The sequence below is a fragment of the Mercenaria mercenaria genome, chromosome 9 (genome assembly GCF_021730395.1).
Source record: "Mercenaria mercenaria strain notata chromosome 9, MADL_Memer_1, whole genome shotgun sequence".
Classification (NCBI taxonomy): Eukaryota; Metazoa; Mollusca; class Bivalvia; order Venerida; family Veneridae; genus Mercenaria; species Mercenaria mercenaria.
In genome coordinates, this window is record NC_069369.1 from 56,449,329 (window position 1) to 56,464,518 (window position 15,190).

The 15,190-nt window shown below is 35.4% G+C and overlaps 1 protein-coding gene across 1 annotated transcript; it reads right to left on the reverse strand.

The window, feature by feature from the left end:
• Positions 1–1,659: 1,659 nt before the first annotated feature.
• LOC123547142 (protein BCCIP homolog) lies at positions 1,660–13,468 on the reverse strand. Its single transcript, XM_053551450.1, has 7 exons — positions 13,314–13,468; positions 8,404–8,478; positions 6,800–6,880; positions 6,020–6,121; positions 3,950–4,134; positions 2,417–2,561; positions 1,660–1,842 (listed from the first exon to the last, which is right to left on the reverse strand). Exons 1-7 carry the CDS (start codon positions 13,437–13,439, stop codon positions 1,675–1,677), a joined length of 882 nt encoding a protein of 293 aa, XP_053407425.1. The 5' UTR covers positions 13,440–13,468; the 3' UTR covers positions 1,660–1,674.
• Positions 13,469–15,190: the final 1,722 nt, after the last annotated feature.

The window sequence follows — 15,190 nt, forward strand, 5'->3', positions numbered from 1 at the left end:
AAGTGTGACCTTGACCTTAGACCTAGGGACCTGGTTCTTGCGCATGACACTCCGCCTCGTGGTGGTGAACATTTGTGCCAAGTTATATCAAAATCCCGCTATGCATGAAGAAGAAATGCTCCAGACAAAGTTTTCATTCTTGTATCCTTTGACCTCTAAGTGTGACCTTGACCACAGACCTAGGGACCTGGTTCTTGCGCATGACACTCCGCCTCGTGGTGGTGAACATTTGTGCCAAGTTATATCAAAATCCCTCTATGCATGAAGAAGAAATGCTCCAGACAAAGTTTTCATTCTTGTATCCTTTGACCTCTAAGTGTGACCTTCACCTTAGACCTAGGGACCTGGTTCTTGCGCATGACACTCCGTCTCATGATGATGAACAATTGTGCCAACTTTCATCAAAATCCCTCCATGCATGAAGAAGATATGCTCCGGACAAAGTCATTCTTGAATTTGACCTTTGACCTCTAACTGTGACCTTGACCTTAGACCTAGGGACCTGGTTTTTGCGCATGACACTCCGTCTTATGATGGTGAACAACTGTGCCAAGTTTCATCAAAATCCCTCCATGCATGTAGAAGAAATGCTTCGGACAAAGTCTGTGGACACCGCCCGCCCACCAGGGGCGTTCCCATAATACGTCCCGTTTTTCAAATGGGTGTATAAAAAGGCCGATTTTCAGTAATTCAAGGGCCATAATTCCAAAATGCCTTGGCCGATTTGGCTAGTTATCGAACTTGGCCGAGGTCTTATGGTCAAACACATTTTGTTAAAAGTTTGGTGAAGATCTGATAAGAAATGTTAAACTTAAGAGTGCAGACAAGATTTGCGACAGACATCCGGACACACAGACTGAAGTAAATCAATATGTCTCCCACACCACTGTGTGATGGGAGACTTAATTATTTGTTTTATGTGTGTTCGTTATTTAGCTTTTGACTGTTAACTTGGGAAACAATTGCAATTTAGTAGTCTGCCAATGGCTTACAAGAGCGCTTATAAACAACCATCTACCTCCTACCATATTGGAAATAACTAAACTATGATTTATATCTTTTATTTACTGATACAGTTCTGGGTTTTCCTTTCTTCCACACTATTGAACAGATCCCACACCATTCAAATGATCCATTGTTGCGTACTTCCGAAGTAACAATTCTGTGAAATGACAAAATTGTCATTAATGGAGGCTGCTTGAATAGCAAACATTCTAAGGTTGCGTCATAACACCTATAGTTCATATATGACAAAGTGACATAATTATGTAAACCATTGAAGTGAATGCTGGAACATTTCCCTTTAAAGCAGAATCACAGTCAAATTAATTAATTAGGAACTGTGGTCTTATCATTGTGATTTAAGGAGCGATCTACATATTATAGAATGGATATTTTTTGTGCCTGTTTAATTTTTCAACTTAAGAATAGGATGCCTCTTTCATGTCAGTTAAGAACTGATTATATTCATGCTCATTCTAAATATGTGAGTTGCAGAATCCATAAATTTTACCCTGCATACAGTACTTAATACTAATCTCGGATTGATAATGAAATTGTGATTCCAATACAGACAAGATTTCGTTCCTCTCTCCGCACCACCCCAAAAATATGATTTTTCTTGGTGATGATGGTGTAATGAAAAAAAATACACATTACTGACTTCAAAATTTATTATGTTTTTGACACTTCCTGTTTCAACTTTTCAAGCACAGAGGACAATTTATCAGCAGGAAGTACAATCACAGTCCTAAATGGTTCCATGTCATCCTCGGAACTCCATTTCTCCACACCAGTGTCCCTCTCGTGTGCCACCGAATAACGGAAACATATATCACTAGCCTGTAAATGTAAACAAACAGTTACTTTTGACAATATCAGACAGGTAAACAAATTGTAAGTCATGATAATATCAGACAGGAAAATCCGAGGTTGGTGGCCATTCTAAGAATGCAGCCTTGCCATTAGTCAGTTTGAAAAATGTCTTCAAGCGACAACCAATTATTACTGTAGGTGTGAGACAATTCTCAAAATTCAGGTTTAAAATTTGAGACCCTTTAATAACTGTATACTACACATTAACTTCAGGGGACAATATGGTCAAGTGGTTAAGGCCACTGGCTTTGAATCACTTACTCCTCACCATCGTGGTTTCAAGCCTTGCTTCGGTGTCATCAGAGGAAGCCATCCATCTGACTTGTTCAAGGTCAGTTGTCCTACCCAGGTATCTGCCAGTACCTGAATTAGCCCGGTAGGGCACCTGGAGCTATTTTTTCTGAACATGAAATGTCACTGATGACAATAAGGAATGATCAGATTTTAGCAATGGGTTGGCAATGGAATTTTCCATGCTATATCATTCTGAAAATAAGTTTTAAATTAATCAATTTATCCTCTTTCTAGTACTTAATCTTACCTCTTGAAACAACTCCTCCTCGGAGTTAGAATAGATCATCTGTCTCACATTGTGTGCAGCCTTCATCTCAAACGTCTTACACACCATCAGGTAGTGACTGAACTCATACTTCATCTTCTTCTGTTTTGCTTTCTCCATTTCCTTACTACAAAATATTTCATTCATGAAACCTTTGCTCTTAACCTTTACCCTGTTAAATTCCTAAAATGGACTGACTCATCACTGAATTTGGACAGTATCACTTATTATTCAAACTGAAAATTTACTGACTGAATAGCGAACAGTGCAGACCATGATCAGCCTGAACGGATGTGCAGTCTGATCTTGGTCTGCACTGGTCGCATTTAGGCAGAATCAGCCTACAGGTTAAATGTTAACTGAAAGTCATATATTATTATTTTCTTTCCCACCTGAAAACTTCCTTACAAAATTAATCTCTTCAAAGGAAATCCTCTCTACACTGAGCAAAATTTGGTTTTCACAGCAGTATTGCTCTTGAGTAAGAGTGAAATAAAATCTAAAATACCCTTCGTCTTTGTAAAACAGTAAAACCTCTATTACAACACCCAAAGACAACATTGATACTCCTATAATGGAGGACATTTTCTTTCCTACAAGACTAGTTTCCTTGGACATAAACATCTCTGGAGCAGCAACCTCGATGCAGAGTATAATGTACTGCGAACAATGAATTGGTGCACCTACTATGAACAGATGAATATGGAAATTTACAAACGATTCATGAGACCTACATGCCTAACTTCACTTAGTTGATATATGCATAGGTATTAGTAGGTGCTAAGAATGTTGCAGTGTGAAAAATCCTAGTGGTCAAGAGATGATCATATGCACACATGAATACAGTTAATAATAAATACGAGCAAAATTTTCAGGAATTTAATTTAAAGTATCATTATAGTTGTCTCCCCTAGCATATGCTGGTCTGTGTCACTATGTTCTATGAAGGAGACTGCACAACTTAAACAGACGACAGAAAACTGAAGTTTGGTATATCCTCAGGATTGTCTTTAAGTATTAGACATTCCAGCATAGTCAGATGTCCAATGAATACTGGCATATAAATAGCATTTATGGCATTAAATAGCATTTTCATATTATGGTTTTTGTGATGCTAATTTGCATGTCTCTGGTATATGGTCTTGTAAAATGTTATCTCAAACAAGTGCATAAGTTTGCCTCTCTTCTGCTTTAATTCCCAATATATACCATATATACCTTTATAGTAAGCCCTATGTTTATGGTGGATTCTGGTAAGGTATTCTCCCAATGCGGCCATTTATTACATCCACTGTTTTGTTTTTGTTTGTATTACATACATAATATTGTTATATCATGTAAATAACAATTGAATCTGAGTCAGTATTAACACTAGTCAACTGTGTTATTTAGTTTCATGTGTGTTTTTTTCCAGACCATTTCTGCAAAAAGAAATTATTCCAAAGTATGTGGAAAGAGAAACTGTTCACTAAATCTGGGAATGAGTAGCTTAAGTTAAAACAAAATAATACTCACATAAGTGACTCAAACATTGGTACTGCCATGCTGGGAGGTAGGTTCAAAAAGCGCTCATTGATCAGGTACCCTACATGGCAATCTGGATCACTCAGAAGCTTGTTGAATTTATCAGACTGGGCTGCTGCACACTGTTTGCATTTCTCTTGAAGCATTGTTTTCAACTGCTTCATACAGTCTAAATTCTGGAAATGAGAATATATTAATAATATAGTCAAACTGCATTTGGTAAAATACTTTTTTTTTTTTTGCAGAATATTTCAGTTCTCCACAAATAGTCATAATAAACTGAAAAACAAACAGACAATGACTCCACCATTATTAGCCATTCCAGAATGCAACTTTGCCATGGGTCAACTTCAGTATTTGAGCTCGAAAACTAATACTCTGAATCTCAAGTTTTTCGACTGGTCCCCATCCAGAGTATATTCTGAACCCTTGTCTCTGACTTCCTGACATAAGCGTAGGACCTACTGTAAAAGGAAGTGACCCTTACCCTGCTAAATTTCTATAATGAACTTGTCCATCTTTCAATATGGACAGTACCATTAACTGTTAAAAGGGGTGCTTACCAGAAAGATAGGCTGATCTTGGTCTGCACTGGTAGCAAAGGCAGAATCACTTGCCGCCAGCAGGCTAAAGGTTAAAGATAAGAGAGTTTCCAATGATCTGAAGATACTGTAAAATCATCATTATTCATGAAGGAGTAACTTTCTTTGCTTCTGTGTTTGGCACCAAGTCATGAGACTAAAATCCCGATGCAAAAAGATACCTCCCATTCATTATCATCTTTAAAAATTCAATTCATGAATCAAAATCCCCAACAAAATGGGCATTTTGCCCAAAAGTTTGTCAGTTAAACTGAATGTTTTAACAGTATATCTCACATTATGCAAACCATTGGCACTGTACATGTTATACCTTACACCTAGGTATACTATAACAACCATGGTAATGAATGGGAAAATGAACTAACCCATTTCAATCGTACATAGCATATTGAACAAGCGGTAATTTATCTTCCATCATGCCCCAGTCACGGTTGTCTCAATATTTCATATTGCAGAGATACTCCACACATTTTATGCTTTCGTCAATGTTAAGAACTTGCGTGAACTTAATCAACATCAGGTCTAGAGGTCACATAAGTGTGCACATGTTAGGCAAAATGTAAACAAACAAAAACAGAATGCAAAAACGAAATGATGAATGAAATTCATCTTAGAAATAATTTTGAATTTGAATGCATATATTGGTACACATCAGTATTGTTTATTTAATTCACATTGCACATTTATGCAGTGTATACACATTATAGCATACGACGACTGACATACATTTTCACATCAGCCAATCAGAATAATTTTGTTATTTAGACCAGTACTTCATTTGGGAAGGTCATCCAAGCTTTTTCTGTAACATTGATGAAATTATAAACTACGTGTTGTTTCTCTGAGATAAGAAATATTGAAGGAATGTGACAAGTGCACAATGGAAGATTTACTTGTTCAAGACCCATACTACACATTTACCAAACTGCACACTTTAGGTGAGAAATGTGCGATTGAAATGGGTTAGTATATTTCTATCCGATCCAAGACCATGGTTCTTGTAGAATACCTAGTGGTAGGGTATAACATGTACAGTGGCATTTTCTTTCAGGTCTGGCGCCAGTGATGCGGATAACACTATAAGTACAAAGGTATGCACTTTTGCTAAACCTGAAAAATAGGTGCAAATGGACCATGTGTACATAGATCAAGTCTCAAGTCTAAATTTAATACTGACAATTAACATACCAAAAACTTCCCTGAAGTAATTTTTGGTCAAGGGGAAGTAACCAAAGATCTAAACAGTGTTATAGCTACTAAAGCCAGATTCCAAAGTTATAAACAGAAATTTGAAACCAGCCTCAGAATGCAAGCCTACTACAGGTCTATTTCTTGACAGTGTTCAGGAACAACCAATCAAATGTTGAGTTTTCCTAGACTGGTCGCCAAACACAGCTTTATAACCTAGGAAACAGATAAAACATGTGTCTATGTGATACAGTCTTGATTTAAGTAGTACCTTTCTTTCTGTAATATTTACAACTGTTGTGAGTGCCAGCACTGAATCATCAGTATCATCATCATCGTCATCAGCATCATCAACCTCGGGGTTATATGGTTGCTGTAAGTAGGTGAATAATTATATCATCAACTTAATAAAAACAGCAGAACTACATGAGAGGTATTTTTAACATTTTTAAAAAAACATCCACCTTTTTCTTGTGTACATATTATCTGTCTGGTAAAAACATTCACGAAAAGGAATTACTTTAAAACCAGTCAAACAAGAAATGTGCCCACAATTGAACATTCCTCCACACTTCAAACAAGAGCTGTCTAGTTTCCATTTGTTTAGCTGTCAAATACATAGCTTCAAATGTAAAACCAAACACTGAAAATTGCACTTCAGGATATAATACTCTACACAATGACAAACCACCTCGGTAGCCTAGTGACAGAACGCATGCTTCAAGTGAGGGAGGTTGTGGGTTCGATCCCTGGCCAGGTTATACTAAAGATGTAAAAAAATGTACTAGTAGCTTTCTCGCTTGGCATTCAGCATTAAGAGGGTAGTACTGGACTGGTCAGCCTGGTGTCAGGATAATGTGATTGGGTGGGGTATTATGTCACATGTCTACGGCGTGATATTCCAGTGAGGCAGCACTATTAACTTGGACATTGTGCTCACTGCTAAAGGTAGACACTGTCGTTTATATGTCATTAACTGAGGAATTGTTGAAAAAGACATTAAACACGAACACACACACAATGACAAGCATCAGGTAAATACAAAAAGTACCTTCATAACACTGCCTATGTAGTTCTGTGATATAATAGTGTCTGTAAGCTCTGACAGGTTGACATTGGCCTTCAAAAATACCTGTTAATTGAAAAACATAAATATTACAAATTGGAAAAATAATCACTTTTACCAACAAATTTTTCTAAACTGAACTTAACTCCCACAACATTTCAAAATATAAAACAGGTATGACTACCACCTGTATTAAAACAGTAAATGTTTCATAATATAATTATTTAGTAAAGTTTCATAAAATAATTACTTAACATATAAGTTTCAAAATTTTTGTATAGCCCACCTGCTTAGCTATATAAGGAGAGTGCAAATCAACAAATCATAGGGTCTAAGTTCGATATGCAGGTGAGGCATATGTTCTCTGCGACGATTTGACAAAAGACGTCACTGTTATCATTCATCCTCCACCTCTGATTCATGCGGGGAAGCTGTCACTTATTTGCAGAGAACAGGTTTGTACTGATACTGAATCCAGGAACACTGGTTAGGTTAACTGCCCTCCAATACATAACCGAAATACTGTTGAAAAATGGCATTAAATCCAAAGCAAACAAACAAATTTATTGTTTCAAGAAGATGGAAACTATGAAATCATTAATTGTCATGGGAGACTAATTTTCTTGGATTTAGTGGTTGTTTCAATCAAGAAACTGAATCCCATGGAACAAGCACATTTCGCATTCCATCTTCAAAATTTGAAATGCCTAAGAGTTTTGGCAAAAACCACAAAATTCCATTTCCATGAAACTGAATGATTTTCCAGTATGTATGTGGTACAAAATAGAAAACCATTACAAAACTGATGCAACCTTTGTTCAGGCATTTGAATGAACTAAACATTGTGAAGTTAGGGTAAAACTGACTATGGCTTTAACTTAAACTGTTGAAACAAAATGCTTTCAACCAGAAAATGCCAATGACATACAAAAGGCATGGTACTTAGCGTTCCCACAAAGTCTGGTTGAAATCCCATTAGTGGTTTCAGAGGAGATGTCCAGACAAACTTTTGTGACAGATGAACAGACAGACTGACAGACAAGACAAAGTCAATATACCTCACAATATATGGGGAGACATGATTATTTGTCACCATTTAGATTTCTCTGTCTCTATTTAAATTATAGTCTCTGCTTAGATTTACCTGTTTCTATTTAGATTTACCTGCCTGGGTGTTTACTGTCTCAGTTTACATTTACCTGGCTGGGTGTCCCTGCTTCCCTTTACATTTCAAGTTAGATTTACCAGTTTTCTGTGTCTATTCAGCTCTGTTTAAAGTTTATCCTGTTTCTGTTAAGATTTACTAGTCACTGTTTAGATGGAACTTATTCTGTTTCTATTTACCTGTATCTGTTTAGAATTAAATTACCAGTCTCTAGATTTATTAGAGTTACCTGTCTCTGACACTGTGATTAACTTTTACTGTTTATACATCTTGAATGTTTCTGTTTAGATTTATTTCTCTCAAAGTAAACCTGAATGAACAATGTTTTCATTCTGAATTCAGATTTACACTTCTCTAAATTTTATTAACATGTGCCTGTCACTGCTTAAATACTTCTGGTTTACACTTTTCTGTTGATATTTACCTGCTGAAGCAGAGTACGTATTCCATTGAAGTCACTGTCATCTGGTATCCTTGCTTCAAAATCTAACTGTACTTCCTAAAAAAGAAAAGAAAAATGAACTAAATTTTACTTTAATAAATTAATGTCAAATCAAGACACTGCAGTGATGGCTTATCATATCACTGTTTGGCAGCAACATTGTGCAACAGGGCTCTTCCCCTCCCCCCACAACCTCCATCCACCCCCTGCTCCCCTAAGTAAAGTACAATGTAACCTTTGTAAACCTTTGTAAAAGGATCAAAAGTCCAAACCAAAAAACAAAGGGTATTTCTTTTTCCCAATTCTGAACTAAAAATTCCCAAATTTAATAATTAATAACTTTAGGAGTTTATCGATTTTATTTTTTTTTTCTTCCACTTTATAAGTAAGGTTGAGAACAACAGTTACGAAATATTCACACCAAGGGAAAAACATGATGTCCGTTTGGGAAAAGATACATGTACTGCTGGTGAAACAAGCCAGTCTCCCAGTAATGTCTCAGTTGGTCTACACACTGAAAGTTGAGAATCTTGAATTTTTTCAAGTGACCACTCGCAAGAATCCATTTCGAAGTTCTAGACTTTGACTTCAATCTCTAACATTGAATGAAAGCTGTCTCATTCAAAGTTCAGATCGAGAACGTCGGAACCTTCTGCAAGTCACTCTGAGTCACAGACAGAAACTGTTATTTCAGACCTGTCAGAGCCTCCATGCAAAGGTCCTGACAACTGAAAATTATTTACATATATACTTCTTGACTTAACTGCAATAACCAGCACTTTTTGGCAATTTATATAGGTAAATAGATTAATTCAACAAATCCAGAGTACAAAATATTTCCCAGAATAATGGTTTTATAGATAAAAATTTTCCCAATTTTATGACTCGAAAATTCCAAATTTTTTCAGGTACCTTTTCCCGAAATAGGAAGAAAAAGTCCTGAAAATAATTTCAAATTATTTCCACTACCACAGTTTTAATGTTTCAACTATTCAACATTGTAGTTTTGTGTTTTCATCATTGTGTATTAGACTTTTCACCTTCTCAATTTTGACTTCAAACCACTGTAGTACCGTTTCCACCTCAAAATAGGCAGTGATACTTCATTGCAGGGGAGATAATCTTGGAAAATACATCCAAATCCGACCTTATTAATTTACTCCATGTTCATTTATTCACTATATTAATTGTCATATTTCTTGATGTATTTAATACAGAATATATCTTTTTACTGCACCATGGTAATTTAAATGTTTGAAATTCTAAAAGTTGTTTGTGCTGAAGAGTCAAATCTAAATATAAGAGAATACGAGAAACTCTTGGTCGATAGGGAGTCAGTGGCGCAGTGGTTAGCAGGTTGGACTACAATGCCAGCAGTTCGGGTTCTATTCCTGGTCACGGCTGATATCCCGACTAGTGTTCAGTGCTGGATGATTTACTTATATTGGTACTGTTTCCAGCAGTATCAGCCTAGACTGGACGCTGGGGAGGTAAATATGACGCCTGCCGTGGGCTCGGCTGGAAATAAGTTGTTCCATCCATTCCAGGTGGGAACTTTCATCAACCACCCATGTGGTTTACCTAAAGGAACTTTACCTTTACTTTTTTTTATTTCTGAAGTTTGGGGTGTTATCAAATACTGTAACAAAATAATTAAACGGGATAATTTTTGTAACACCTCGTGGATCCAATTCTGACAGACAAATTAATTTTCTACAAAATTACACCCAAATAACATGAATAAGTTGTTTATGAAATGGTTAATCTAGCTGTTACTGGGAATAAAACAACCCCTTAGGTCCCTGAGAATATGAGAAAACAGCAAATAGTTAATACATAGGAAGTGTCTAGGAGTACAGATCCGTACCTCTAAAATCTCATTCTAGAGGTACTGATACGTACTTCTCGACAAGACTGTTTGGGGCTATCTAAGGGTATGGACCTCATTAATATTGATATGTGGGATTATTTACGTATTAGATTTTGATGAAAATGAAAAAAAGTGTCTAGGGGTACGGATCCGTACCTCTAGAATCAGATTCCAGAGGTATGGATCCGTACCTCTAGACAAGCCTGTTAGGGGTTTTCTAGGGGTACGGACCTCCTTTTTCTAGAGATTTAGGGTTATTTATAACTTAAATTTTGTTGAAAATGAAATAACAAATAAGACTTAACCAGTCTTCACTTAAAACTTGGATCTAATTGGTTTACAGATACCAGCATTCACCCGATTGTTTACTTTCTCTTTCAAAACCTAAATAACCGAGGAACTCCAAATGAATACACTGTTCCGTGCCGACTAGTTTGTTGTAAAATAAACTGTTGATAACAGCTAGATTAATGAATGAATCTATCCCTTAAATGTATTCTATTTGAAATTCAAAAAAAAAAAAATAAAAAAAAAAAAAAAATAGGCACTAAATATGCACCTATTTATTTTGTTATTTAACAAGGTATAATGATAATCGGCACGGAACTGATTGTTTAATAATAAAATAAGCGACATAAAGTAAAATAAATTGTTTGTGAAAAAGTCTCTTGTTTCTCGTATAACGGCTACCAAATGTGTGAAAAGCATAAATACACTTGGGGTTAATTATCAATTAAAATAGTTTTTGCCCAACATATTTAACATTATTTTGTTTAATCTGTATATCTTTTTTTTCTGCCAGTTCGAATCCTCGTGATTTATTTGGTGTTCCTCGGTTATTTACGTTCCGAAAGAAAATGAAACAAATCGGATGAACGCTGTTATCTGTAAACCATTTAGATCCAAGTTTTAGGTGAATACTGATGAAGTCTTATTTGTTATTTCATTTTCAACAAAATTTGAAACATAAATGACCCTTAATCTCTAGAAAAACGGAGGTCCGTACCCCTAGAAAACCTCTAACAGGCTTGATTCTAGAGGTACGGATCCGTACCTCTAGACACTTCCAAAATCAAATAAGACGTAATCAATATTCAACTTAATCTAAATGGTATACAAATACAAGCTTTTCACCCAATTGTTAACATTTTCTTCCGAAACATAAATGACCGAGGAACTCCAAATGAATACAACAATGTTCCATTCCGACTAATTTATATCAAAATAAATTGTTGATAACAGATTAACGAATGTAAATGAATTTGTTATATTGGACATTTAGCAAAAAAAAAAACAACTTAAGGACACATCACGGCTGAGATAGTTTAGCATTATTACAATACACAGTCGGTATTGAAATTGTGTTTCCAATACATGTGCTCATTAGATAAATATCTATGTGAAAATAAGGGATGTGTTTTGTATGATTGCAACACTGTGAGTTGCTCCAATTACTGACAAATGACTGAAACAATAGGAATTTGTACGAGAGACGGATAGACAAAACCACAGTGAGGTAACAATATATTCTTTTATTGTTTTAATGTATGAGTTGTAAGCTACAATAAAGAATACCCATTTTATGAAAATCAAACTGGAAGTTAGAAATAACAGAAAAAAATTAATTAGGTCATGAGTCATCAACTACCTGTCAAAATTTGTCATTAGTTTTCACGAGCTGTCAAAATAATTTTTATCTCTCTATTCTGCAAATGCATTGTTTTTGAAAGTATCTTTGACAGATATTGTAGTATGTAACTTACTTTACATTCCACATTAATATTTGTGCTTGAAATTGCTTTGTTGAGCTCACGGACGTCACATATGAATGTCTATTGTTTTAGTTTATTGTCTGTAATAAAGGTACCAAATCTCAATATTAAGATATAAGAATTGTTCCTTTCTGGTAGACAAAGGAAACTATTTGGTTGAATCATAATATAACGGTTTTTGGAAAGAACTGAATATTCGTTGGTTTTTTGTTAGGCAGTGGCTAGGGTTACGGTACCGTAATCCTAGCCTCCGATTCTAGGATTACGGAAGTTCCGTATTTCTAGACAACCCTATGAGAATAGGCTAGGATTGCGGAAGTATTTAAGAGGAATCTTATATATGTTAGGACATGCATAAATGATGTTGTTAACTTAATTGTTTCATTTAAAATAGCGATTTTTCATGTCTGTCGTATTATGGGTTAGTAAAAGAAGAAAGAGAAAAGTAAACAAAATAGAGAAAAACAATTAAAAATGAAAGGAAAAAATTGCATAATCATGACTATGAAATAATAACGTACTCTAAACAAAAACAAAATTACAACAATATTTTTTTTAAAAAAAAAAAGAACAATTATTTTTTATGGAAATTGAAAAGTAAAAGAAATGGGCCAATTGAACTGAGCACTCCTCGTGATGTTGCCCGGATATAGTTGGACAATTATGTAAACATTGAAACATTACTATTTTCATTAAGAATATTTTGCCTTTTATCATTCATAATCATTCATCAACAGCGCATAAATAACTGTCCACCTATATTTTACTAACCCAAAATGGCGGATCGATAACACGAAATAATATGGCAGACATGAAAAATCGCTATTTCAAGTGAAACAATTAAGTTAACAACATCATTTATGCATGTCCTAACATATATATTTGATTCCTCTTAAATACTTCCGTGATCCTAGCCTATTCTCATAGGGTTGTCTAGAAATACGGAACTCCCGTAATCCTAGAATCAGAGGCTAGGATTACGGTACCGTAACCCTAGCCACTGCCTTTTTGTTATTCACCGGAAATTCAAAAAGTGACATCACTGTATGACATGACAAGGCAAATGAAACTATTTATGTTATTTTTTCATAATAAATAATTGGCACGGAACAATTTGTTTCATAATCAATTAACAGGCATGAGTGAAAATAATCTTCAATGTATCTTGTTATCATGCAGGAAAACATAATGCCCAAGATATTGCTCATTCGGAATAATCAAATATTTTAGCAATGTCATCACTTCTCTACCTGATCCATAGGTTCTTCTTCACTTTCTGAGTCATTTTCCTCATCGTTAACTTCTTCATCTTCCTCATTAATCTCTTCATCATCCATTACTTCTTCATCAACACGTTTTTTCTTGGAGGACGCCATTTTTGTTGTGAAATGGTAATGCCTATTTTCTGGAAGGTAGCGTACCATACCGTACATACTTCATTCAACGGCAGAATCACTGGCGCCAGACTAGAAAGAAAATGCTTCTGTACATGTTATACTCTACCTCTAGGTTCTTATAGAATACCTAGGGGTAGAGTATAACATGTACAGAGGCATTTTCTTTCTGGTCTGGAGCCAGTGGGCAGAATGCGCTATTGTTTACTGGTTGTGCATGGACTTAATTATGTTTGTTTGTATTTCTTAATGCCTTAATATTATAGGCCTACAATAAAGTACATAAACTTGAAGATTTGAAATCTCATACTCTGATACGACGGTGTATAAGTTCATTCTTTAAGTGTTAAAATAGATGGCTTGCTTGGCTGTACTTACCCTATGTAGCCTACCTGTCCTATTTCGGGTCTCCCGCGTTTTTTAAATCTTCTCCAGACTCCCAAATCCTACTCAACTCTTTAACAGTGGGAACAAATCTTGACTGGTCTATGGAATTCACCCCTGATAACCAATACCTATAAGGCATACAAGCACTAAATAGGAAATGGTGAGAAAAAATGGCATAATGGCGGAATTAAATAATCCTCAGATTTCTTTCCTTATTTTTTTGCATTTCTTTTTACTGAAATCACATGACAGATCTATGCTTGACATGTAGGTAGCATTTTCGTAATGAAATTATAACATGACGGAAATTATGATGGAAATTTAATTAGATCATATATATACACCACCACTACGTTGTGGGGTCTCATTTTTTAGCTGATTTTGCAGTTTGTGTGTTTGACTGAAAATATTTTTCTTGCATCAAACATGACTTTCACTTTTCTTTTGATTTTTATTCAGCACTGACAATATTCTTCAAGAAAATGTAAGTTACAGACATTTAAAATGGGTTCTGATGTGTGCTGTGGCCATTGAAATATGTCAGTTTTATATAGAATACAGAAGTACAGCTATCTAGTGTGTGATTATTTTTCCAAACATTCTACATAACACTGAATTAAAAGCACCAGTTGCACTAAGTACATTGAGGTAAACACTTCTTCGTTTTCTTTCATTTTGTTCAAAGGCTACACAAACATTTCTCAGCTTTTATGATGGAGATTGACACAGCTAGCTGTCCTTCTGAGACTTTTTTCAGATATGAACAAACATCCTTGACAGAATTAATTACCGCAACAACAACACTGTAAGTAGATCTACATATTTTAAAACCAACAAAATGGGAGGCCTGCAGATTCACCCTCAGGTTCGCACGTACATTTCAAAATGCTGAACTCACACATTCTTTGCCCTGCAGAAAATTCATTATTACCCGTGAGAACGTGCTGAATAAGGAGGTGGGGATGGAGGGGGCGCTTGATCCCTTTGGTTTATGAAACGGTGACCTCATTTCTAGTCACATCTAATACTACACTCATAGACATTTATAATCGGTCACCTAGGACTTTCATATACTTCGTTAAGACTACGCTGAAAATAAAAACAATAAAAGTATACCGCGCATGGTTGTTTTAAGCCATTTTAATGGAAAATTACCATCACGAATAAATAGCATATGGGAACAAAGGTGTTCGAAAAAAGTTCAGTCGGGTAATTTAAATTCTATCCAAGTTATCACAATTGCAACAGTGACCGATTATAAAAGTCTATGAGTGTATATGATAAGTTCTTCAAATATTACATTTTACAAAGTTTTAGCTGTTTCTGAGCAGGATAAAGTCATACCT

What these genes read in the sequence shown, in the direction of transcription:
- LOC123547142 (XM_053551450.1), bottom strand. Translation starts at nt 13,439, where the DNA reads ATGGCGTCCTCCAAGAAAAAACGTGTTGATGAAGAAGTAATGGATGAT. An exon ending in TACGTACTCTGCTTCAGCAG is followed by an intron (nt 6,881 to 8,403) that starts GTAAATATCAAC and finishes TTCAATTAACAG; the next exon opens with GTATTTTTGAAGGCCAATGT. An exon ending in TAAATATTACAGAAAGAAAG is followed by an intron (nt 4,135 to 6,019) that starts GTACTACTTAAA and finishes TCTCATTTCCAG; the next exon opens with AATTTAGACTGTATGAAGCA.